Source organism: Cervus elaphus, chromosome 21 (genome assembly GCF_910594005.1).
Source record: "Cervus elaphus chromosome 21, mCerEla1.1, whole genome shotgun sequence".
NCBI classification, from domain to species: Eukaryota; Metazoa; Chordata; class Mammalia; order Artiodactyla; family Cervidae; genus Cervus; species Cervus elaphus.
In genome coordinates this window covers 36,630,226-36,657,743 of record NC_057835.1, presented here as the reverse complement: position 1 = coordinate 36,657,743, position 27,518 = coordinate 36,630,226, and the positions used below count along the sequence as shown (strand labels likewise).

Genomic DNA, 27,518 nt, shown 5'->3' with positions numbered 1-27,518 from the left:
TCTTTCTCCAGGCAAGAATACTGGAGTGGGTTGCCATTTCCTTCTCCATTGGTCTCTGCAAGTACAGTGGTAAGAGCCCCACGGGTGGGGCTCCTGACTGAATGTGAGCATCTAGCTTGAAGTTTCTCAGTAAAGAGTATTCTGAGACAATGCTACTCCAACGTTAAAAATCACCTGGAGAGCATGTTATGTTATAGAAAAATTTGCATTTCTAACAAGCTCCCTGATGACATCAGTGCTGCCTGCCCACGGTCCACTCCTGGAGATATACCTGAAGCCTGACACAAAACCAGGGAAGCTTTGAGCTGGAAGAGACTTTAGTGGGTGCCTCTCTTTAAGTGATCTAAGTGGTTTAGACCACTTCCAAAGCTGTAAGATAGGCAGCCAGGAAGAGAAAACACTGATTTCATATTTATTCTCATGGATTTTATGACTGCATGTGTGCTAAGTCGTTTCAGTTATGTCTGACTCTGTGCAACCCTGTGAACTGTAGCCCGCTAGGCTCCTCTGTCCATGGGATTCTCCAGGCAAGAATACTGGAGTAGGTTGCCATTTCCTCCTCCAGGGGATCTTCCTGACTCAGGGATAGAACTCACGTCTCATGTCTCCAGCATTGGCAGGTGGGTTCTTTAGCACTAGCGCCACCTGGGACGCCCAAGAAGATTTTATACTTGCTCCCATTTCTAAGTGTTTCATATGTAGCAAATCATTTAATCCTGACAATAACTTTCCACAGTGGGTGTTATTATTTATTATTCCCACATGATAAATTGAGGTACAGAAGGGTTGAGCAACATGCCTAGGACTGCACAGACCCTAAGCAGCAGAGCCCAGATACAAATGCAGGTTGTCTGTTCAGAGATCATGCTCTTAGGCTCCATCTAGGCTGACTACTGGCTGTGACACTGACTTGTGAAGACTGAGAAACAGAAATGATGTCTGCTCATAGTAAGGGTACATCTCATTTACTGTAGTCTCATATTTTGCTTCCCAGGTGGTGTCAGTGGTAAAGAACCCGCTTGCCAATACAAGAGGCATAAGAGACACAGGTTTGATCCCTGGGTCAGGAAGATCCCCTGGAGGAGGGCATGGCAACCCACTCCAGTATTCTTGCCTGGAGAATCCCATGGACAGAGGAGCCTGGCAGGCTACAGTCCATGGGATCACAAAGAATCAGACACAGCTGAGGGCAACTTAGCACATACGTTATTTTGCTTCATCTAGCCTCTTAGGGGAGATACTAACAGACACTAAAGCCTGTCTCCTGCCTTCTTATGGACTGAAGTGATTTCAGTAGCTTGGGTGGGAGAGGGGGCGTGGGCTGCAGATGTGTCTGTCCTTAGAAGCTGAATGTTAAATGCTGCCTCTGATCTTGGAGTCCCTGTGTGGACACAGATGATGGAGTGTAGGAACCATACCTCCTCCCTCTGCTGAGTCAGAGCGCTCCAGCAAGGTAAGTATAAAGCCCCTTCTCGTCTATGGCTGTGTAGTGACTCATGTCAGCCAACAACACTGCCTGATCCTGCACCTATGGCCACTGTGACTGCACCATTGATTTTTCATTGGGAAACTACCCAAAATGATTCTGTATCCATGCAACTAATAATTATGCATTTCCAGCTTGATGGGTGGGACCATGTTTTGTCCTATAGCTAGAAGGACTCGGTTTTGTTTTAAGCCAGAGTTCTTCACCTCTCTGAGTTTTAGGACTTTGGTGCCTAAAACGCAGATTGTGCTGATTCTTAGTTATCAGAGCAATTATTTCATGGGAATGTTATGAAACTTTAAGGCTGAAGATTCACCACAAGATTGCCAAAGCAGGACTTAGGAGGATGAAGATGAGAAAGAGTCCTGGACTTGAACTTGAGGGGAAACATCTTGAGTTTTAGTCACAAATGTGCTTGAACAAATCATTTACCCTCTTTGGATTTGTGTTTCTCAGCTGTAAAATAGAACTAATAATAGCTCCCCGGACCTGTTGGCAGGACTGTTGAGCAAGTGGCATGAGCTGTGATTTACTGTGTGACCATCTTGGCCCCAAGATGTTTCAGTTACTCTTGCCTCTCCCATCTCCCTATCTGTCACCACATCTGAACTCCAAAGCTAAGGTAAGCATACAGAGGTAGCCATAAACTGCATGGTTGTGTTCCTTCAAAATGTATAGGTTGAAACCTAATGTGCTAGTTTATGGTGTTAGAAGGTGGGGCTTTGGCAGGTGATTAGGTCATGAGGGTGGAGCCCTCATGAATGGGTTTAGCGCCCTCATAAAAGAGACCCCAAAGAGCTTCCTGCCTCTTCTGCCATGTGAAGACACAGTGAAAACACAGCATCTATGAACCAGGAAGCAGATTCCCACCAGACACAGAATCTGCTGGAGTCTCGATCTTGGACTTTTCAGCTTCCAGAACCATGAGAAATAAATGTCTGTTGTTTATAAGCCACTAAGTCACCCAGTATTTGGTTATAGCAGTATGGTATTTGGTTATAGCAGTCCTGATGGATTAAGATAGAAGTTTACTTTGTCTATGCTTCAAGACTTAAAATGTTAAAGCTGGTTTAAAGACATCAGTTCCCGTCTACCCATCATGCACCGTTCCCCAAGCCTCTCTTAAGCGAGAAGCCTGGCTTCATTATCATTTAAAACGGTCCTTTGAGGCGGAAGCCTGACAGGGATGCCATGAGGTGACCATGATGAAGCCCAGTAGTTGGCATGGGGGCACTGCTGACTGGGCTGGCTTGAGGACAGGGAAGGTCCGGGCCACAGCTGAGTCTCGAGGTTGCCAAGAAAAGCTGCCCCAGTGCCAGAGCTCTAGGTTGGGACTGGGGATGTCTGCCATCCCTCCTGCAGGGGTAGGGGTGCTTTGACAGTGATCAGCTGTGGACTAGGATGCTGCTGGGTCAGCAGTGACTGAGAGAGGAGAAGCGGCACTCTCTGGGAATCCTGCAAGGTCTGCCAGCTTCGCAATTCTGATGGGGTTAAAAATCAAGGCTCCAGGAACAGTCCTTTGAAGGTAGTGTGTGCTGGGTTACTGGGGCCTGACAGAGTCATAGCCAGGAATTTCAATTGTTCTACAGGCTTCAAGTCATTTATTCTCAAATAGCATGCATGTAAAAGGTCAGAGGGGAGAAAATGTCCCACTCATCCAGATGACTACCAAAATCGCACAGTGAACTTGAATTACTTTACATCCACGTTAAACTTTACACCAAAGATTTGCCTTTTCTGATTCAAATATCTTAGCATTTGATATTTGAAATATTTCAATATTTTGTAATCAAATATTAAACTTTTAATTGAGGCTGTTCATCATGTCCAGAAAAACTCACAAAACTAGAAATTTGATAATAAATTTTGTCATCATCATTCATTAAGGAAGTCCCAGGTATGTGGTATTTATACACACCTGGCTTCATAGGAGACACACCTCTGTGTGAATTACAACTGTTCATGGTTTGATGAGTGATAATGACCAGCAAACACAGCTCTTATCAAACATATAAGGTTGTTTCTAGATGCCATTGTTTTATGATGGTGTAGAGTCAATGCTTGAAATATATAAATGGCCTGTACTAAGCACATCCTGATAATTTCTTATGCCAACAATTAAGTATGGAAATTTAAACAGTGACATTTCTCATACTAAAAATGGCTTTATTGGTCTATTGAAAATTTGAATTCTGAAAGCATTAGAAAAAAAATAACATGATCAAACAGTATACCTTTTTTTTTTTTTACCAAAACTATGGAATTGATAGGGAAAAAACCCACAAAAAACCAGATGTTTCAGCTAAAAATAAGTTGGGGAGGGAAAACAAGTTGGGGAAAGAAGGGACAAAGAAGCAGATAATAAATCTGTCTGGAATGTTTCCAGGTCACTAGGACTCATTATTTTTTCCCCTAAAGAGCTAAAGGCCATTAAAAGTGGAGACTAGCTTTTTTAGGGGAATGGAAGTAAAAATGCCTACAGGGCTAGACAGAGAAGGCAGGCAAGTGAAGCCAGCCAAGTACAAGAAAAATCACAACGCTTTTGTCTTTCCAGTTTTCTACCCTTGATAGAGATGTGGCTATACAGAATTTTCCCCTGACGATAAAAAACAGCAGTGTGGACATGATGGCAAAGACAGGTGCTCCTTGGTCCAGGTGTCAGGGAGCAGTGGGGAGTGGTGGGGATCCCGAGGGCCTAGGGAGGATAGGTCCCACCCAACGGGGCAGATTTGACTCCTCTTCAAGCATTATTTTTTTAAAATTTCAGCTGTGCTGGGTCTTCATTGCTGTGCACAGGCTTTCTCTAGTTGGGCTGAACGGGGGCTACTCTTTCTCTTTTTTAAACTTTTTATTTTGTATTGGGTATAGCCGATTAACAAACAATATTGTGATAGTTTCAGGTCAACAGTGAAGGGACTCAGCCATACATAAACATAAATCCATTCTCTTCCAAACTCCCCTCCCATCGAGGCTGCCATATAGCATTGAGCAGAGTTCCATGTGCTATATACAGTAGGTCCTTGTTGGCTATCCACTCCAAATATAGCAGTGTATACATGTCAATTCCAAACTCCACAACCATCCCTTCTCCACATCCTTTCCCCGACTGGGGGCAACTCTGTGTTGCGATTCATTGCAGTGGCTTCTCCTAGAGCATGGGCTCTAGGCAAGTGGGCTTAGTTGCTCCTTGGCATATGGGATCTTCCCAGACCAGGGATTGAATCCATGTCCCCTGTACTGGTGGGCAGATTCTTTAACCACTGGATGACCAGGGAACTCCCCCTTTAAGCATTTAACTGAAGGCTGCCTCATGGGAATGTAAAGTTTTAAAGAAAAGCCCTTCCCATGGCTGCCTCAAGGGAATGTAAGGTTTTCAATGACTTTTCAAGACAAGTCAGGATCTGGATTTTTTTTTCCCCCCCTATTATACAAAAATCACTTGATTTTTTTAATGCTGCCTTGATTTTGATAAGTATGCTGGTCAAGCAAAACACATCTGTGGAATAGCTCTGGACTGTAGATCCCATTTGTGACCTCTGCTTTAGACAAAGTGTTTCCATGTATTTAAGATTTCTTAATTTTACTTATGGTATAAGTAGATCATAAGTCAGCCTTCCTAAGATGTTAGCACCAGCCCAATTTCCTAAGAATTTAAGAAATGCCATGTTGAATGAGATTAATGGTCTAATCAGCTCACTATTTTGCTTTTCAGAGTGGTAACCAGGGACCACTGGGGAAAGATTTATTCGATTTTTTTTTTTTTTTTTTGATGTGGACCATTTTTGAAGTCTTCATTGAATTTGTTACAGCATTGCTTCTGTTTTATGTTTTGGTCTTTTGGCCATGAGGCGTGTGGAAATCTATCTTAGCTCCTTGACTAGGGATTGAAATTGCATCCCCTGCTCCCCTGCATTGGAAGGCGAAAGTCTTAACCACTGAACTGCCAGAGAAGTCTCATTTGGGAAAGGCTTAGAGCTTAATCTCTTTGACTCTAGTCTCAGAAACTTAGGGGAGTCCCACAAGCATTTTTTATTTTCTTCTTTTTGACTTGTAAAATATTTCAAGTGAGGGAAAAATAGAATAAATAATGTGTCTTTTAGCTTTTTTAAAACTTAACATTTGCTCATAGTTGCTTGAGATATATTTTTATTTTTTTCAGATCTGTTTTTAAAATTTCATAATAAAACGTGGATACTGCTGATGTTCTTGGTTACCATTCCTTTCCTGGGTGATAGCCATCATCCCAAACTCTTTTAATCATGTCCATTTGTGTTTTTTTAGCTTAAAAAATAAAACCATAATTCAAAAAGATACATGCACTCCAATATCCATAGCAGCACTATTTACAGTAGCCAAGATATGGAGGAAGGAACCTAAATGTCCATTGACAGATGAATGTTTAAAGAGATAGGATTTAAATGTTTAAAGAGATAGACCCCATGTATATATATGATGGAATGTCACTCAGCCATAGAAAAGAATGAAATAATGCCATTTGCAGCAAAATGGATGGATCTAGAGATTGTCATCCTAAGTGATATAAACCAGACAAAGACTAATATATGATATAGCTTATATGTGGAACCTAAAAAAAAATGATACACATGAACTTATATACAAAACTCACAGACATAGAAAACAAACTTATGGTTATCAAAGCGGAAAGCTGGGGAGGGACAAATTAGGTGTTTGGGATTGACATACACATACTAGTATATATAAAATAGATGATCAACAAGAACCTACTGTATAGCATAGGGAACTATACTGGACATTTTGTAATAACCCATAAGGGAAAAGAGTCTGAAAAAAAAGAGATATTTTTGTATGTATAACTCACTTTGCTGTATGCCTGAAATGAACAGAACACTGTAAATCAACTATACTTCAGTTTTTTTTTAAAGATATAAATCTTCCACCCATTAGCTTTGCTTAAAAGCCTGAACCATTTACAGATAGAGGCATAACCTGAAAACCACTTCCCAAGTAGTGGAAAAAACAAATCCAGAAGCATGGGGACCATTGGTTAAATTACTTAATCCTTCCACGGACTAAGTTTTCTTCTGGGATAATGATCTTTGAACTACCCACCCAACTTGGATGGAATGACAATAAGATGCAATAATGAGAATAAATGTTCTTAGGAAAAGATAAAGTGTTATTCACATATCAGGGGCTAGCACTTTTATTAATAAATTCCTTCTGTGCCTCACCCCCTTCACAAAGTACTAGTTTATTTTATTTGTCCTCAAAGTTAAGGGAGTGTCCCCCATTCCTACTGAGTAAGAGCTTTTCGTCCCAGCTTGATTTCATAAACTTGGATTACCATTCTTCTTAGTCTTGTCTTTTCAGACAAAAAGATAGGATTGTTTCATTTTTAATTTCTCAAAAGGAAAAGTATTTGATTACAAATTTTGGAATTGTTTTCCTAAGCCTTTTCTAAGTTTGATATCCTTCTGGAGGCACAGAAGCCAAAATGCTTGCAGAATTACAGGCACAAAAATTTTGCTTTTTTAGGCGAAGGTTTGTTTAATATTTGGCAAACAAAATCACATGTAAGCAAAAAACCAAAACAAATCAAACCATATCAAAACCACAATGAGAGACTATCTCACACCCATTAAGATGGTTATTATCAAAAATTCAGCAAATAACAAATGTTGGCAAGAATGTGGAGAAACTGGAACCCTTATGCACTGCTGGTGGGAATGGATAATGGTGCAGTTGCTATGAAAACAGTACTGTGGTTCCTCAAAAAATTAAAAATAGAATTATCTAATGATCCAGTAATTCTATTTCTGGGTATATACCCCAAAGAATTGAAAGCAGAGTCTCAAAGAGATATTTATACACCTATGTTCATTGTAGCATTATTCACAATAAAAGAAAAGCAGAAGCAACACTAATGTCTAACAAGAGATAAATGGATAAACAAAGGGTCGATATACATATAATGGAATATTATTTAACCTTCAAAAGGGAGGAAATTCTGAGACATGCTATAACATAGGTAAACAGTGAACAAGGACTTAATGCTAAGTGAAATAAAGTGAAAGTGAAGTCACTCAGTTGTGTCCAACTCCTTGCAACCCCATGGACTGTAGCCTACCAGCTTCCTCTGTCCATGGGATTTTCCAGGCAAGAATGTTGGAGTGAAATAAGCCAGTCACAAAAAAACAAGTATTGTATGAAACTGTATGATTCCACATATATGAAATACTCAGAGCAGTCAAATTCACAGAGACAGAAAGTAGAATAGCAAATGCCAAGAGCTGGGAGCTAGGGAGTTATTGTTTAATGGATATAGAGCTTTAATTTTATAGGATGAAAAGAGTTTTTGGAGATTTTCAAATGTGAATGTACTTAACACAAACTGTACACTTGAAAATGGTTAAGATGATTAAAAAAAACAACAACAATACCAAAACCCAAAAGTTAACTAAAGACTAGAGCAGAAAATTTCAGAGATTATGAGGACGTTACAATTGGCCAGGCAAAAGTCTCCATGAAACTGTACCCACCACTCAGAACATAATTTTTCTGCTGAGAAAGGCAGTTGGTCTTTTCTAAATTTTTACCCATTGTTCACTCTGGTTCATCATCAACTTGCTCTGTCAATGGGATAATAAGACCCATCTTGTCATTATCTCAGAACCTAGGATAACGTAAATAACATTTACAGGTTATTTTAGGAAGGGCTCAATAAATATTTGTTGAAGGATGGACTGATGGAAGGAATCATGGTTACATGTGTAGCTGTGGAGATTCGGACCTAATACAGGTGCTGTGTTCACCATTTCCTAGCTCATCAGAACCTATGCAAATCTTCTAAGCCTCATTTGTCTTAAGAATAATCTGAATAGAGTAGTAGTAACTACTACATAGACTGACTGTGAAAATTAAATGAGTGAATGCTGAGCCTGGTGTCTGGGAGGAAAGTCAAGGAAAGAAGTAAAGACAAACATTAGGAAACAGTTGGCCACCAACTCTTCACCATTATATTCATGTGCTTCCACTAGAAGACAGTATTTAGTAATTACTTAATAAATATTTGGCTTCTCTGGTGGTTCAGTAATAAAGAATCCTCCTGCCAATGCAGGAAGTGGTAGAATATGTGAGTTTGAACCCTGGGTTGGGAAGATCCCCTGGAGAAGGAGTGGCAACCCATTCCAGTATTCTTGTCTATAGAATTTCATGAATAGAGGAACCTGGTGGGCTACAGTCCACGGGTCACAAAGAGTCGGACACGACTGAGTGATTAACATGCACACACACACACACACACACCCTATCCTCTAGATGCTCTCAATCAAGTGGAAGAGACAGGTATGGAAGCACATGGTGGATTAAGGGTCCTGCTGGAGGCAGGTCCAAGGTGGTACAAAATTCTATCCACCGTGCTGGAGGACAGATGCTTTTGGTGAAGGAGGATCCCTGAGGGCAAGGCACTGAACTGGGTCATGAAAAATAGGTAGGGTTTCTCTAGGTGGAGAAAGGTGGAAAGAGCAGAGGGGATGAGATGTGTAAAGGCACGAAATATAGGTGAGGGAGACGAAACCATGAGACAGTTTCAAACAACTAGTTGTTTCCATGAAGCACAGAGCAAAATTGGGGGAAAGGAAAATAGTCTTAGTGAGATAGGTAGGGGGCAGATGCCCAGAGCTCATCAGCCTGGAGAGAGGAGGGGTTTAATCCTCTTGGCAAGGAATATCTTGGAGGGTTTTAGCAGCAGAGACCCAATCAGATACTTGCATGAAATGAAGACTAGGCCAAGAGGGGCCAAGACTAGAAGGGACAGGTACTGTCAGGAGATCAACCAGTTAGGAAAAACTAGGAAAGCAGAGAATGGCTTCAGTGAAAGGGATGGGTATGAGAGATGTTAAGGAAGGTGAATTCAAATGTCTTTACTTTACTTGTGCTATAGGTGAATGAAAACTTAAACCACCAGCCACATACACACTAAAGTCACACTTTCAAGATTTTTCATTTTGACATGTTGCCTTAAACAATTAAGTGAGAGACAACAGACTGCAAATCACCTCCAACAATTATTACCTCCACGGGGCTTTCAGTGCTTTTGTTTCTAGCTGAAGCCAAAGAGTTAACTTTGTTGAGATTCCATAGTTTGGTTTCAAACTGGAAAACAAGGTGTCCATCCCTGTGGATCAACTTCCAGCCTACAGGGGTTTAATCCTCAAGGAACCTAGCCAGAGGAGCTCTGGAGAGAAGCCCAAGGTATTCTGCCAGCATGAAGCGCAAGACTAGAGATGGTCAAGTTCAGTGTGATAGCTTGAGAGCAAGGAATCTGGGTCAGGAATGGAAAGCAGCGCTGGTGACAACTTGTAAGGGCAAACTTTTCATCTGTCTCAGGTGCCACAGAAGGACTTGATCCTAAGCTTATGGGCAAGACCATAGGGCTGGGCCATGAAAGAAGATGAAAGGGTGAGAAACCCAACCAGGAGATTTAGAAGCTAAGCTGAAACACTGGATGTTGGCAGGCTTTCCAAGCACTCCAGAATTAACCCAGGTGAGTGAATTCTTCTGAAAAGCATCCTGTCTAAGGTGGGTAGCAGTGATCTGCAACAGAAGAAGATATGCAGCATGCTGTCACTTTTAACTTCCTAAAAATTACAAGCCGTGAATAAAGGCTTTACCTTAATAATAATGACAATTGGAAATTCCTTGTGTATCTACCTTTGTTCATACGCACTGCAGGGAATTACAGTCATACTCTCATGTTCTTTGAAACAACTTTGCCCAAATATTTTAAAATGCTCTTGACCAGGAGTTTCCAAGGTGCACAATCCAATCCTTGACTTTTATAGTTTTGTGTTTCCTCTCACCACCCCCATTCTCGTACCCCTCCCCGACATTGCTTCAAAAACTTAAGACCAAAAAAGTCATGTCGAAACACAAACCAGATGCTTTACCATCAATGCAAGTATATCAGGAGGTCAGTCAATCATTTGAGCAAAAGGGACGAACAAGTGAAAAAGCCAGTGTCTCACCCAGCTCCACGTCTTGATCATCGGTGAGCACAAGAATGATGTTGGGTCGTATGTTTTTTCGCTCCTGCTGTATCCGTCCTCTGAATCTTGGGGACCTGATGCTGGAACTGAGGCTCCCCAGCAGCTGCGTGCCCAGGACAGCCAAAACCAGAGTATAGCAAGAATACTTCATTGTGCTTGCTCCAATGTCGCAAAACTGAGAAAATGTCTGTCTACTGATTCCTGCAGGTCTGGGCAGTCAGAGAAAGGGAGAGACGAAAATGAAATCCAAACCCTGAACACGGTTGCAAAAAAAGGACTACAACTCAGTGAGAACTGGCACATAAACTGGCAGAGAAAGGGCTGCCCGTGAGTCAGAAGCAGCAAACCCTCCCAGCGTAGGGTTTTTTTTTTTTTTTTAAGCGCTTGATTATTTTGCAAATTCACTTTTGTCCTTTATTCTCATTCCAAGTTTCCCAATTTCAAAATTCATCGCCAAAATAGAATTTCCAGCACAGAGCTTGGATGTAAAAGCTTTCTGACAAGAGCTAATACCTGGAATTAGGTATCTCAGTTGAAGAATCAATTGCTGTAGTCAGAAATGTTCAGGACATCTGCAGAGGGGGTTCTGGAATGCGGAGAAAAAAATACAAAGGAAATGTCAATCAGAGATTCTGATAGATTTTTGGTCTGAAACAGTCTCTTGAAACAACATAAATATATATATATGTGTGTGTATATACATTATTTATTCACTATATATTTTATAGTATTTATATTAATATTTATGTGTAAATATAATATACAATGTATATAATAATATATACATATATAATTTAAAATCTGTACTCCAAAAGGAAGAAACAGAAGGAAACAACATTCAGAACTGCTTAACACATGACTTGAATAATATCTTCATTGCATAATCATAAACACAGTGATCTGGGTATCATCCCTGCTCATGTTTTAATAGCATTAATACTTTAAACATCCCCAAAGAAAATGAACGACTGATGAGGAAGAGCCAGCAGTGCCCGTGAAACCCCAGTGCCCTGGAGTGTTTGCCTCTGGGAAGCGTTAACTCACCTGCACGCGATACTGAGTTCTCATCAAGCAGAACGAAACGCAAAGCTGTCATTTGTCATCTGCATGATGTCACTCACTACCCAGGAGAGTTCTTTCTGCTGACAAAGACCTCAGAGTAAGTGGCTGGGAGGGCAACCTTTCCCAGCCTCCGAAAAGCTCCTAACTGTCCTCCATCAATCACCAGGGGAAGAGGTGCTTCCTCCGGGCTGGGCTTGTCCCTCGGTCCAGCCCGCATCCCCGGAGCATCAGTGCCGAAGGGGACAGAGCCCTCCTCTGACTGTCAGCACCAGCCTCACTACTGTCCAGACCCGGTGCAGCGCCGCCAGCACCGAGGTTTGGCTTTGCCGCAGCAGATCTCAACCTGCAAAGCAAAATGATTGATGGGCTCTGAGGCTGGAGGTGACTCTTTCACCTTAAAAAAATAATAAATAAAATCTGGAGGGGAGCGTTGCAAAATCTTTGTAAGTCTGCACAGGAGGAGACTTCAGAAAGGGTTGGGAAAATGCCCCTTTCACTTTAGAACACTAACCTGATGGATGCTGTTCTTTAGGACTTCTGAAAGATAGCAAAGGGCTCATTAAAAAAAACAAAAACTGCATCTTTCTCTTGAATGTCATGAGGGAGCATCTGTATGGGAATTTCAACTGCCCTAAAATTAATTAGATAGCAGCTGGTTCCAGCATCCACTCTCTCCCCACACTTCTGAGGGTCTGTATTTTGATCCTCAACAATCAACTGTCATCAGATAAATACTAATCATGAATAAGTGTGAGGAACCAGAAGAAATGGAACTCCGTTGTTCACTTCCATGTCTTAAATTCTGCAGGGTGACACGGGCCAGTGACAGAAGAAAGAAGGGTATACTGTTTCCCCCTGCCATACACATTATTGTGTTTTACACAAACACACACGCCCCCATTATTTTAAACTTTATGAGCTGTTTTGTAAACAGTTCTAATGCTTTTGACTCTGCAGCCTGTAATTATTCCTTGGGAGGGAAGGAGAGAGGTGGGGAGAGAGAGAGAGAGAAAGACTCAATAAGAAGTAGGCTTTCAAACAAAAATCCAGTGTCTGCAGCAAGGCAGTCCTGACCACATTATCTGCAGAGCAACCAGCTAACCACCTCCGATTGATCCCGTGGCTTGAGAAAGTCAATACGCACAGTTTGGCATGTGGGTCTTTTTTTTGTTTTCTGTTTGGTAATAACTTGGGGTTATTTCAGTGATTGCGGTGCCTGCTGAACACTGAAAGCACGCAATTGTTCTGCCCTGACTGGTGGGTTTCTGGGCATTTGGTTCAAATCATGAGAAAACCGATAGGAGCACGAAGGGACAGGAAAGTGAAAGAAGTGAATGAAACAATGGCTGTCTCCCATGGAGCATGCGTCAGTCTAAAGAGTTAAATACAGAAATTTCTTAGAGGGTTGGTTCTTGAAGTAATAGAACTTTGCCCACCACTCAAAGCCATGTATGAAGAGGTGGTCAACAGGGTTTCTTGCATCACCGATCATTTAAACCAACATCTGCAGACAACGGAGACCCAAAAAGTACAGCCAGACTCACACTGTATCGAGTGTGCGCAGTGCTTGGTTTAAATAATCAGTCACACACGCAACTGAAAATTCTTGACAATTAAGATGCTGATAACATTCCTTGGAACCCAATCCATGTTCTGGGTTATTTTTTTCTTTATCTTATTTACTTAACTTCCTCTTTTAGGAAAAAGAAAATTAGCCTTAATGGCACCCTGCATAAACTACATTGAAAATCATTTCCTAATAAAGAAAAGAGACAGCAGAGAAGATGTGAGCTTTACTTGCCCTGCCTTTCTGGAGAATTAAAAGGTGCGAAAGAGACCTACATTTTTTGTTTTTCTTTTTTTTTTCTGCCACAGTTTATTATTGATTCAGGGGATTCATATGTAAAAGCCGAGAAGCTGAGTGGTAAAGAAAATGGAACTTTCAGACAAGTCTGTTCAGCAGGAGCGCTCCCTTGACTAAAACCCACAAAACACGGCACTCTGGGAAAAAAAAAGTGCACACAGACAATTCTTCATTCAAAAATGACCTTTTAGAACCCGTCACCCTCTCACTGCCTGGTTTCTACCTCCAGAAGGAAAAAAGTGAAGAAGAAGAAGAAGGGAAAAAAAAACCTGACAGACAAAGTGCAGACCTTGACAAAGGAGACAAGGATGCAATGTTTGAACTGGATACTTGGTGGCGGACGACAAGTGTCCTTAGAGACTAACAATTTGTCTTGAGAGATTGTTGAAAATGGGAGAAATGTCAAAAGAGGTTTTTCTCACACATGGAAAGTGAACTTGAGGAACGGTGCTGTATTCATGAAGCGGGACCAGAACACAAGCTGCTTTTTCTTTAGGATCTAAAATGAAAACACCAACTGTCACTATGCCCAATTGATGTGGAAAGTTTGCAGCCCTTTGTTTGGGGCAGTCAAGCCAACTATAAATGTGACATTAAAAGTTTCAAGTCACATAAAAAAGAGAGAAAAGACTGGGAAGCCTTCAAGCCAACTGGATAGCAAGCTTGGTTCACATATGCTTATCTAGCAAAGCCCCACACTAAAACAAAGCCCTCATTGCCCTCATGGGTTTAAGGGGGTCTCTGTCTTCAACAAAGCTCCCCTTTGTCTAGACAGCTGGGGTGGAGGTAAAGGGATGGTGGTAATATGCTTGTCCACAGCCCTGGTTGTCAAGGTGTAATCTGGGCTTTGGGGGACCCTGAGATCCTCACAGATGAAATCCAAAAGTCTAGAACTATTTTTTTTTTCAGTAAGACTGGGTCTTTATCTTATGTTTATTTTTAATTATTATTTTTGGCTGTGCTGGGTCTTCACTGAGGCACATGGGGGCTTCTCTAGTTGCAGTGTGTAGGCTTCTCTTGTTGCAGAGCCTGGGCTCTCCATTTGCCATAGTGAGATCAGCAATCCCTGTCATGGGGGATCTTAGTTTCTTGAGCAGGGATGGGACCCACATCCCCTTCATTGGAAGGTGGATTCTCAACCACTGGGCCACCAGGGATGTCCCAGACCAGAGGTATTTTGATAAGAACGCCAACACTTCATCTCTCCTTTTTACTTTGTTGACATTTGCACTGATGGTCTAAGAGCAATGGTTGATACAACTGCTTTAGTACAAATGCAGGGAGCACCACATATAGTTTTTTAAAAAGCCAATTTCACTCAAGATGAAGCAGTAAAATGATTAATTTGATTAAGCCCTGAGTATCGAATACACATAGGCCTCCCAGGTCGCTCAGTGGTAAAGAATCTGCCTGCCAATGCAGGAGACGTGCATTCGATCCTGGGTGGGTAAGATCCTCTGGAGAAGGGAATGGCGACCCACTCCAGTATTCTTGCCTGGAGAATCCCATGGACAGAGGAGCCTGGCAGGTTGTAGTCCACGGGGTCTCAAAGAGTTGGACACGACTGAGCAACTGAGCATGTCCCTGTTGCTCAAATACATGTCTTTTCTTTTACATTTTCTGTTTTATCAGAGAAAAGGGACACATAAAACCTTCTGCTGTGTATGAAGGTGTGAGGCTTGTGAAGGGAAACCACTTGTGTGACTAAGTTGCAAGGTGAACTGGATCCATCTTCTTTCTGTTTCTACTCAAACACTATTTTTACTTGATAGAATTATTTGAATTTGGATTTTTGGAAGACATTTTCTCAAGTCATGAATGAACCAAGACTCACTTCAAGGAAAGCAACTGACAGTGTTTGTCATATTTGTTGCTAATGACAGCAATCTAGTTTTCAAGTCAAAAGCAAAATTTTGGAAAACTTTTATCTGCCACTGTAAGCTTGGTAGCTTCTCAATACATAATACTTTTCTGATGACATTAATGTTGATATTAACACATGTTATTTTGTGATATAAAATGAAATGTGTCAACATTTAGACTATTAGTATAAATCAGTGAACCAATACTTCCGAAATGACCAAATGCAATGTTACAAAATTATACAGAAGTAAAAAACCCCATGTTCACTCAAAGTGCAAAATGACCACTGAATCTTAATAATATAACAAAGTATTAAAAGCTCATTCATGTGGTTTCAGATTTCTTATGACAACTGATCTATAGGAATCACTACTTGTCAAGTTTTGGTATAGTATCAAAGAAGATCTATAAGTATCTGAAAAAGCTTTTGAAATAATTCTCCATTTCCAACTATTTACCCATAGGAGGTTGAATTTTATTCCCACACCTCACCCAAAGCAATACATTTCAACAGATTGAATGCAGAAGCAGATATAAAAATCCAGTTCTCTTTTATTCAGATAAATATCAGATTTGCAAAAATGTGAAACATGCTATTTTAATCACCAATATTCTTTGGCTTGAAAAATAGTTATTTTTCATAAAATATATCATTTAACCTATCTAATGAGATGGATGAAACTGGAGCCCCTTATACAGAGTGAAGTAAGCCAGAAAGATAAAGAACATTACAGCATACTAACACATATTTCTAATTAATAAATATTTTTTAAAATTCTCAGTTTGAATTTTTAAGTATCAATAGCTAAAATCCCCATAAAGTGAAAGCCACTCAGTCATGTCTGACTCTTACAACCTCATGGACAATATAGTCCATGGGATTCTCCAGGCCAAAATACTGGAGTGGGTAGCTGTTCTCTTCTCCTGGGAATCTTCCCAACCCAGGGATCAAACTCAGGTCTCTCGAATTGCAGGCAGATTCTTTACCAGCTGAGCCACCAGGGAAGCCCCAAATCCCCATAAACACAAGCTTAATAAATGATTTATTTTTTTAAATTAATTTACTTTTTGGCTGCCTATGTGGCATGCAAGCTCCTAGTTCCCTGACCAGGGATCAAACCTGTGTCCCTTGCACTGTGAGCATGAAGTCTTAACCACTGGACTGCCAGGGAAGTCCCACAAGTTTAATAATATAAAGGGATAAAAACACAATTTCAATAATATAAAAGGATTTCATGCTCAGAGGGTTTGAGAATTACTGGCCTACAGTATATAGTTAAGCCCAGCCTTTTACCTCTAAGGCTATAGATTTGGCCCTAGTCACAAACTTAGTTCATTCCCCCCTGCCTCTTAAAGCTTTGAAACTTTACTAAGTTCTAAATGCCTGGTATCACTGTTCAGTGATGACATTCTGTGTTTTTTCTTTTTTAATCTGAGGATAACACAAAACTTTATAAACGAATGCGCACACATCTGAAGTATGAGAGAGAGAGGCTCGGAACAACCCACTCAGCACAGAAATCAACCTCTTAAGGATGGGGCAAAGGAATTGTTTCTAGCACTCCAGAGTGAAGACAGAGAAAAAAAGGGACACCATAACCAATCACAGCAGCAGGGGAGATTAGGCCGGCAGCACGCAATTATTCAAAGCTGCCTATTTAGCCAGAACACACTTAGTTTATCATTAGAGTGAAGTGAAATAGGACTATACCAGCAAGAAGGTGGAATTGCCCCTCCCGATTCCCCCAATCAACAGAGTTCTCACATATCCTGGGGTCAGTTTACATGGCCCTCTTCCCTTAATTTTGACTTTCAAGTTTCCCATACATCACGTTTTTTTTTTTTTCCTATAGAAGAAGCCTTCAAGACGTGCTAGCTTCTTTATGATATATGTGAAACTATGAAGGAGCTAATTTCTTCTTTTAAAAACCCCATAGCTGGCGAAGTTCATCTACTGTTAATCCCCAGAAAGCCTGTTCACTGGTCTAATTTATTACAACTCCAAGCAAAGATAGACAACAGTTTCCTTCTGGTGTAGTAACATTTTTATACCCCTCGAATAATAAATCTCTTCCAGCCACCAATGACAGCCGGAAACTATGCATCTCTGACCTGGAGCATCTTTGGGGAAACACTTGGCTAAATGATGAGATCCTCCTTGAACAATGTTTGCTTTTCTTCCCTTTTCCCCCTTTCTGTTCTTTCTCCCCAGAACACTGTGAATAGTGACATTGGAAGGAACCTTGAAAAGTCATCTTTTCACAAAATTGTTAGTGTTGATTATCCCCAGGGTATGGTGAGGCAGAGTAACAGATTCTACTTTTTTATTTCATTTATGTCTAAGTTGGATTTTTCCCCATGATCTGTTGCACAATAAAAATAGAAATAAGTATTTTTAAGCTTTCTAGGCTTTCTCTTTGTCTTCTCATGGAGGAAGAGGATAGAAAGAGATAAGCAGTGATAAGAATGAAGGGAGAGGCTATAGCAAGAAATGTACTTATGAGGGAGGTGGGGGGGTATAAGAGGGAGAGGACATATGTATATCTATGGCCAATTCATGTTGACCATGGCAGAAATGGCAAAAATCATCACAATATTGTAAAGCAATTATCCTACAATTAAAAATAAAATATAAATTAAAAAAAGACGAAATGTACTTATAAGCATTATCCGACAGAGACAGGAATTACCTATATAACAAGGAGCTCACCAAGAACACTTTAGGGAATGCACAGCATCGAAGATGGAGATTTTCCCAGCTTCTTTCAAATAGAAATTAGCAAAGCAAAGGAAAACAAAGTGACCTAAAAATTATGAAAACAAAACAAAACCAGAAGGACCTGTTATTTCTGAAGCAGATGCTACAGAGTGTCTTAGAGGTCTGATAACAGTCACGAGTTTCAATGGTGGCCATGAGCTGTAAGATAAGGGGAATAAAAAGATTGCTGACTTTTAAAAAGGGGGACATTGGAAACTTCAGTTTGGGTCTGACAATAGGAAGCATATTGATAAAAAGAACCACAAATGTGATCTTAGACATCTTAGCTATGTCTTAAACTGTATGCTTTATTATATTAAATTTGCCTTTGGCTTCATATACTTATACTTAACTGTGTTGAAGTATCTTAAAGGTATTGCAGAAGTTAGCAGGAATAGTTTACTGCAATAACAAGGAAAAACAAACAAACAAATAAACATCAATGACTTAACACATACTGCCGGTCACACAAAGAGCGACAGGGAGCTTTGATCTGCTCGATCGTGCATAGATGCAGTCTGATGGGGGCACTGTTGTCTTATTGTTGCCGTAGCTGGACCAAGAAGAGAAAGGAAAAAACTGGAGATTCTTGTGGTAGAGCTTTTCATGGCTCCAACCCAGAAATGACTCCAATCACTTCTAATATTTCATTGGTTGAAACTAGTCACATGATCTCAACCAACTGCAAGAGGGCAGGAAATTGATGGCACAGATGAAGTGTGCTGAGCACGACCCTCTACCACAAGCATCACGTTTCATCAGTATCTTACGTATTTATCTTTTTTCCCTAACCATTTGGGTTCGTCAAAAAGTTTGTTGGGGTCTTTCTGAAAGATGCCATGGAAAAACTGGAAAGAACTTTTTGGCCAAACCAACAGATACACACACAAATGTGCATAGTTAAAATACGCATATAAATATATTCACACATACAGACACATATTAAAGTAATGAGGAAATATAGTCTTCTTTGTATTTTAAAGTTCGAGCATTCCTAAAAATGCACCTTTGAACAAAGTCAGGAATTCTGGGGGCACATTTTGTTTTAATCTGTTTGGCACAATATGAATTTATTTCAAAAGTTCCACAATTCTTGTGATACATTTTAAGCTGAAGAAAATATTTAAAAAATAATCAGGTGCTATATTTAGATTTCAAAAGCATTTCTCAAAATATTTTCTTGTAGTTAACATCTTTGTGAAGAAAGAGGAACACCCGACTTTAAAAATTAAGCCACAGTTAAGAGAGTTTGACCTGGCCTATTTTCTACGTGATAAAGCTCACTACCAACATAACACTCTTTAACATTTCTAAGGGTTTAAATACAACAGCTGAGTGCCGAAGAATTGATACTTTTGAACTGTGGTGTTGGAGAAGACTCTTGAGAGTCCCTTGGACTGCAAGGAGATCCAACTAGTCCATCCTAAAGGAATATTCATTGGAAGGACTGAATATTCATTGGAAGGACTGATGCTGAAGCTGAAACTCCAACACTTTGGCCAACTGATGCGAAGAACTGACTCATTTGAAAAGACTCTGATTCTGGGAAAGATTGAAGGCGGGAGGAGAAGGGGATGACAGAGGATGAGATGGTTGTATGGCATCACCAACTCAATGGACATAAGTTTGAGTAAACTCCGGGAGCTGGTGATGGACAGGGAGGCCTGGCATGCTGCAGTCCATGGGGTCACAAAGAGTCATACACGACTGAGCGACTAAACTGAATTGAATTGAAATACAGCAGAGTGGAGACACAAGTTCCTTCCAAGGGACCCTGCTGGCCTCATATGGAGTCATGATGCAGAAAAGGAGGTCTGGGAACACAGTGTGAAAAATGAATATGCATTTCAAAAGGCAGCAAATTCTAGTTCTTAGCTCAAGATTTAGAGATGAGTTATGGGGAATATAGTGGAAACAGTGTCAGACTTTATTTTTTTGGGCTCCAAAATCACTGCAGATGGTGACTGCAGCCATGAAGTTAAAAGATGCTCACTCCTTGGAAAGAAAGTTATGACCAACCTAGATAGCATATTAAAAAGCAGAGACATTACTTTGCCAACAAAGATCTGTCTAGTCAAGGCTATGGTTTTTCCAGTGGTCATGTATGGATGTGAGAGTTGGACTGTGAAGAAAGCTGAGCACTGAAAAATTGATGCTTTTGAACTGTGGTGTTGGAGAAGACTCTTGAGAGTCCCTTGGACTGCAAGGAGATCCAACCAGTCCATCCTAAAGGAGATCAGTCCTGGGTGTTCATTGGAAGGACTGATGCTGAAGCTGAAACTCCAGTACTTGGGCCACCTCATGCAAACAGTTGACTCATTGGAGAAGACCCTGATGCTGGGAGGGATTGGGGGCAGGAGGAGAAGGGGACGACAGAGGATGAGATGGCTGGATGGCATCACCGACTCGATGGACATGAGTTTGAGTAAACTCCGGGAGTTGGTGATGACAGGGAGGCCTGGCGCGCTGCGATTCATGGGGTCGCAAAGAGTCAGACACGACTGAGCGACTGAACTGAACTGAACTATGGGCAATTCATAGTGGTGATAGAACCCGCCTGCCATAGGTAAAGAACTCGCCTGCCAATCCAGGAGACATAAGAGACAAGGGGTTCGATCCTTGGGTCGGAAAGGTCCTCTGGAGGAGGGCATGCAACCCACTCCAGTATTCCTGCCTGGAGAATCCCACGGACAGAGGAGCCTAGTGGAGTCCATAAGGTCACAGAGTTGGACATGACTGAAGTGACTTAGCATGCACACATGCATGTATGGGGAATAGCTCTGCTTTTTAATTTTTCTTCCACAATGTATTCCTTACAGGAAAGCCTTTGAAGAAAATCAAACATCCATATTTCAGTCAACTGCAGTTCTCAGAGATCCATTTTCAAAAGAAACCCTAAAATTCAGATTTTGATGTCATTCAGTTGCTAACTTGTGTCTGACTCTTTGCAACCCCATGGACTGCCCTGTACCATCTCCTGGAGGTTGTTCAAACTCATGTCCATTAAGTCGATGATGCCATCCAATCATCTCATCCTCTGTCATCGCCTTCTCCTCCAGCCTTCAATCTTTCAGATTAGTTCATGTATTATTTCAAAAATACTTCCTTCACAAGTTGTACTGGGAAATGCTGGTTTGAGTTTTGGGGAGGGAGGTTAAATATATCATTCTAAGTCTTTATATGACAAAAATCACCTTCAATACCCTATTCTGTTCAGATTGTCATCATTCCTTCAGTTGTATACTTATCTCCAGTGACTACCAAGCAAAGATCTACATTTATCAAGTAAAAAAAGCAACTCTACTTAAGTTTCATGTGAGATTCAGGTTGGTAATCATGGAAAATATAATTACAGTAGAACAAACCAAATAACTAGCAGGTCTCATTAGGAAAATTAATTTACTGATTATAACCCCAAAGCACACATAAAGCATATACAACAAAGATAAATTTTCTACCCATTTTTATTGACATCCATCTGATTTATGGCATTCTTGCCCAATCAAATTCATCTGCTAACTCTTAAAATAGTATTTGGATGTGGAGATATTTACCACAGTCTTCAGGTGAATTAGCACCTGAAGAGACCCAGTATGACATTTTTAAAACCATAAATTCACTACCACTGATTCGAATGACGGTGCTTACATTGAAGGCCTGTAGTAACCTGAAACTTAAAATGCAACTTCTGTCTTAGCTTTTTGTCTGAGCAGAAGCTGGGAAATATTTTAGCTAATGAAAACCCATATTTTACTCTATTGTTACAAAAAAGTGAACTTTATGAAATTTTTTTATTTTATTTACTTTTTATTTTTATTGGTTGTGCTGGGTCTTCATTGCTGTGCATGGACTTTAGTAGTTGCAGCACATGGGCTTAGTTGCTCCAAGGCATGTGGAATCTTCCCGGACTGGGGATTGAACTCTGATCCCCTACATTGGCAGGCGGATTCTTATCCATTGTATCACCAGGGAAGCCGTATGAACTTTTAAGCAGAGGAATTTATAGAATGAAAAAAGAGCTGTATTATCACCCTAAACTATTATCATATCTGTAAAATAATTTTCCTGAAAAGGCTCAGATTATGATGTATGTCTATGGATACTTGGGGCAAATGTATGTTTATTGTCACTAGAATATCTTTATAAATAGATGTTTGCAGCTGGCCAAGTCCCTAAATATCATCTACTACACCTCTATACTACAAACACTCAACATTGCTCTACTTCTAGAATTTATTTTTTCACTAACAACTCTACTTTGTTTTAAACCTTCATTTCTCAGCACACACAACACCAGCACTTGTCACACAAAGGAGCTGATATAATTAAACCAGATGATGTGCCCCACAAGGAAAATCAGCCATTCATGAAAGCTGGTCACCAGAGGCCATTTCAAACAATGCATATTTCAAAGTAATCTAAAGTAATCCCTTCTCTCCAGATTTGGTTTCCATGAAGTCTTAAGCACATGTGTGCTACAAAAAGGAGGCTTATTAAAACCTGATGTGATATCAGAGATTATAATGCAACACGGTTGGGCTCATTTTAATATGAGTCTTCAAGAAGAAAGCGATTTTCAATTATATTTGTAGGCTTACTAAAACATTATGCATATAAAGGTATGTGATGTTTACTTATTAAGGAAAAAATGAAGAATGCTCTCCTGTTATCTGAATCAGGCTTGTATATAAAATTTGCATATAAAAGTGGAGGAGAAACTAAAACAGCTTTTACTGATGGGCAGATTAGCTAAGTGCAGCATGTATTTATACCTCTAAAGAGTGAGGAGTTTTGGTTGTTTAGAAAATTCCTTATAAAGTTGTGAATCTCTAGTAGACCATTCTTTTGGCTCGCTATGGTGAAACACTATCAAAATGTGTCATGGCAGTGGCATGGCATGGCACTTCAAAACAGCATGGCGGCTTCAAAACACGAGTTGTCATCATTAGTAGAACTGGCTTTGGGTAAGTCTGGCTGCCTATGAAGTTTTTACCAAGACTTCCAGTCCTGGTGAATCTCTGGAAGCTTTGTTTGTTTGTTTTTCCTAACCCTTTTTCTACTTGCTGGTTGTAGTTAGTTTCAATTGCAGATGAAAAATACGAAGAATTAGATTTGATATGCTTCTGGTCCCTCCATTCCAGGATCTCCTGACTACAGCTTTGTATCCTTGAAACTCAGACAAAAGGAAAGTTGTACGTGATCCTGAATGGGTTCACAAAATGAGCAGAGAGCAACACCCTAACACAGAAAATCTGCTGTTCCCCATTGGAACATGGCTTCACAAACCTGATTATATATAAGAAAGGAGGGAAGTTACCTCCTTTGCTCTAGAGAGCTAATGTGAAGGAGGCAGTCTTGAAAATATGGTATATTAATATTAACAGCATCTCTGAGTTTGAAGGTGTTACAGAGTAAATTTTTATGTCCCCTACTGCATTCATATGTTGAAATCCTAACTTCCAGTGAGATGGTATTAGGAGGCAGAGTCTTCAGAAAAGTGATTAGGTCATGAGGCTGGAACCCTCAGGAGTGGAATTAATGCCCTCATAAAATGGACCACAGAGAGCTCTCCCCGCCCCACCTTCTACCATATGAGGACACTGAGAAGATGGTCATCTATGAACCAGGTAGTGGACTCTCACCAGATACCCCATCTACTAGCACCCTGATCTTGGATTTTCAGCTTTCAGAACAATACAAAATCAATGTTTGCTATTTAAGTCACCCAATCTATGGTGTTTCTGTTATAGCAGCCCAGATGGACTATGACAAGGGATCTTAAAGTTCACCTAGATTATTTTTTAACTAATGAATAAAACTTCTTTGACTGTGTGGATCACAACAAACTGTGGAAAATTCTTAAAGAGATGGGAATACAGGACCACCTGACCTGCCTCCTGAGAAATCTGTATGCAGGTCAGGAAGCAACAGTTAGAACTGGACATGGAACAACAGACTGGTTCCAAATTGGGAAAGGAGTGCATCAAGGCTGTATATTGTCATCCTGCTTATTTAACTTATATGCAGAGTACATCATGAGAAATGCTGGGCTGGATGAAGCACAAGCTGGAATCAAGATTGTGGGGAGAAACATCAATAACCTCAGGTATGCAGATGACACCACCCTTATGGCAGAAAGTTAAGTAGAACTAAAAAGCCTCTTGACGAAAGTGAGAGGAGAGTGAAAAAGTTGGCTTAAAACTCAACATTTAGAAAACTAAGATCATGGCATCCAGTCCCATCACTTCATGGCAAATAAATGGGGAAACAATGGAAACTGTGGGAGACTTTATTATTTTGGGCTCCAAAATCACTGCAGATGGTGACTGCAGCCATGAAATTAAAAGACACTTGCTCCTTGGAAGAAAAGCTATGACCAACCTAGACAGTATATTAAAACACAGAGACATTACTTTACCAACAAAGTAAAAGCTATGGTTTAGCTTTTAGCATTTAGTCAAAGCTATGGTTTTTCCAGTAGTCATGTATGGATGTGAGAGTTGGACTATAAAGAAAGGTGAGCAACAGAGAATTGATGTTTTTGAACTATGGTGTTGGAGAAGACTTTTTTTTTTTTAAAAAAAACCATGTTTCAGTCTCTTTATTCTTAAGTCTGCACTTTACAAAACCACAAGGGAGAAGTCCTTGAGGGTGAAAGGGGTGGGGAGGGAAGGGGGTGAGGAATACCCAGAAATGAAGCCCCCCTCTCATTTGGGGGACCAAGCAGAGACTGGGCCCCAGGCCAGCCCAGCAGGGCCTCTCATGTTCTGGCTGAATAGAGTTAGGCCAGAAGATGTCAGGGAAGGGCCCAGCCTCTAGAGACTGCTGCCATTTGACATTAGCTAGGCAGCCACAGGCCGAAGCTTCTGGAAGCCCAAAGGAAGTGGGCCTCCCCTTCCCAGGCCGGGGGAAGGCGGCCTGAGCAGGGGTGACAGCTACCTGTCCAGCAGCTTCAGGATGCTCTCACGCTTCTTCAGAGTCTTCCAAGCTTGGTCTTTCTCCTTCTTAGTGGGGGTCCGTTTCTTCTGCCAGGCAGCCATGATCTTGCGGAAGGCATCCATGACCTCATTGTCTGCCATGCGGACCCGCTGCCTCAGCTCCTGCCGGCTCACTTCCTCCTTCCCCAGCCTCAGCAGGTGGTGCTTCTTGGTGCGGTTGTGGGCACTGAGCGCCTTCAGCTCAGCCTGCCAGTTGCGCAGCTCCGCCAGAACCTCGTCCTCCGAGTCCTCTGTGGGGCGGTCCTCAGATTCCAGCAGGCCCTGGGCGATCAGCTCCTCCTTGATGCGGCTCTCCAAGGACTTAGTATGCGGCACGCTGAAGGGCTTGTTCTGATTGCGGGGAGAGGTGCTTGCCCCATCCGCCCCCGATTCTTTCCCAGACATGTCTGGAATAGAAGAGTCCTCCATGGGGGAAAAAATATTTTCCTCCACCAAGGCCTGCAGCAGGCGCTGTGTCAGGGCACCAAAGGGACACCCGTCTTCTGGCTGCTCATGCTGGGCCTCAGACTTCTTCAGCAGGGCATCCACATCTTTAGTGTCCAGTTCGGTCAGGGGCCCCATGAGGCCTTTCTTCTTGTCAGCCACGGCTGCTGCCCGGGCCCCGTCCTTCTGCTCCTCCAGCACGTCCTCCTGTGCCCAGCGCTGGGAGTAGTGCTTCCCCAGGGGCGGAATCTTGTAATGTTCAGCCTCATCTTCTGGGGGTTTCAGTAGCTCCTCTAGCGTGCGCACTTCCTCATTGGTGCTATCAGCACAGTATGGCTCCACCGAAGCCCAGAATCTGTTGGGGGCGTCATTCTTGGCGATACATGGCACATCAATTGGGTCATCAGTGAATTCATATTCCTGGATCTTGGGCTAAAGGTTTTTGGATTTGGGTTGCCCAGGGCCAGGGCCAGGCCCATGTCCCGCCTTCCCTTCCAGTTCCTGCTTCTTGGGCTTCCCATGTTTGGGGGGAGCTCCAAGCTCATGGTCTCGACCCAGCTTCAGGAATCGTCGGTCACCTTTCTTATCCTGCCAGTCAGTGAGGATCTGGGTTTCAGCCTCAAGCACCCGCAGGCGCCGGCTGGCAGAGGAGAGCAGGGTCTCAAGCTCCAGCTGCAGGGTGTCCAGCTCCTCAATGCCGATGCCGTCATCCTCAGGGTGCGCCAACACCGCTGTGTAGCGGGGACAGACCTTCAGGTGGTCCACAGACTTGAAGTCGTGGAACTGCAAGGGGCAGTCCTTCAGCTCACTCATGGCTCAGGACAGGGGACCCTCCCTGGGATGTTCTGAGGATTTAGAGTTGATGCCAGTCAAGAGCTCAGTTCAGTGCCTCCTCCTTGCTGCCTCCAGCGGCCCCGGGGCCCTGGAGAAGACTCTTGAGAGTCCCTTGGACTGCAAGGAGATCCAACCAGTCCATCCTAAAGGAGATCAGTCCTGGGTGTTCATTGGAAGGACTGATGCTGAAGCTGAAACTCCAATACTTTGGCCAACTGATGCGAAGAACTGACTCATCTGAAAAGACCTTGATGCTGGGAAATATTGAAGGTGGGAGGAAAGGGGATGACAGATGATGAGATGGTTGGATGGCATCACTGACTCAATGGACGTGAGTTTGAGTAGGCTTCGGGAGTTGCTGATGGATAGGGAAGCCTGGCGTGCTGAAGTCCATGGGGTCGCAAAGAGTCGGACACAACTAAGGGACTGAACTGAACTGAGGGCACCAATAGAAAACGTCCCTGGTGGATAACACAGAACTCATCAGGCCACCTGTTTAGTTTGGGGTAGAATTACGATTAAAAATCTTTCCCTTTATTTGAACAAAAATCTGTCCTCCTATCTTTCAGGTATTTAATCATGCTCATTTTACTGAACCACACAAAATAATTCTATATTCTTCTCAATACTAAATGCTTTACATATTTGAATATTTTTTTCCATCTAACTCCTGAATCTTTTCCTGTTAATAAACAAACTTATGACGTAAATTATGGGAGAGCAGTGGAAGGGGTAATTTTGAATTGGTTCATTGGGTGGTTAAGTATTATCTCAATAGAACCAACAAAGCTGTAGTTACACAGATAGGAAGCCAGTATATTTAATGTCCATATGACTCAAAGGAATTGCATTTCAAGTTCACCAAGAAAAATTCCTTATACACCACTACTTTCGTGTTTGGGTTAAATTCAACTCAGAAATCATTCAAAATTTCCATAAGTAATTCATTAATCAGTTTTTTTGACAGGTTTGATAAAACTTTATTTGTAAGTACTGAAATTTAAATTTCATATAAATGATATGTCACACACTATTATTCCTTTTGATTATTTTACTTTTTTTCCATTGGAATATACTTGCTTTACAATGTTGTGGTTACTTTTTGCTGTACAACGAAGTGACTCAGCTATATGTGTGTACCCCTCCCTCACGAGCCTCCATCCCACCCCTTTAGGTCATCACAGAGCAAGAAGCTGAGCTC

At 41.5% G+C, this 27,518-nt stretch overlaps 2 protein-coding genes across 7 annotated transcripts in view; both read right to left on the bottom strand.

Annotated features, from left to right (window-relative positions):
• SULF1 (sulfatase 1) overlaps window positions 1-27,518 on the bottom strand; it is a 187,687-nt gene that overhangs the window by 72,925 nt on the left and 87,244 nt on the right. For 2 of the 6 annotated variants that reach the window (XM_043880390.1, XM_043880392.1), the window contains exons 3-5: window positions 11,560-11,657; window positions 11,029-11,101; window positions 10,495-10,724 (exon numbers count right to left, since the gene is read on the bottom strand). In XM_043880390.1, the coding sequence (XP_043736325.1) occupies window positions 10,495-10,666 (172 nt within the window). In that variant the 5' untranslated portion in view covers window positions 10,667-10,724; window positions 11,029-11,101; window positions 11,560-11,657. The remainder of the gene's footprint in view (window positions 1-10,494; window positions 10,725-11,028; window positions 11,102-11,559; window positions 11,658-27,518) is intronic. The other 4 variants (XM_043880389.1, XM_043880391.1, XM_043880388.1 and 1 more) reach the window with 2 other exon arrangements.
• LOC122679573 (transcriptional adapter 3-like) lies at window positions 24,641-26,514 on the bottom strand. The gene is given in 1 exon segment (XM_043880394.1): window positions 24,641-26,514. A coding segment is annotated over 1 exon segment (1,299 nt). The 5' UTR covers window positions 26,297-26,514; the 3' UTR covers window positions 24,641-24,997.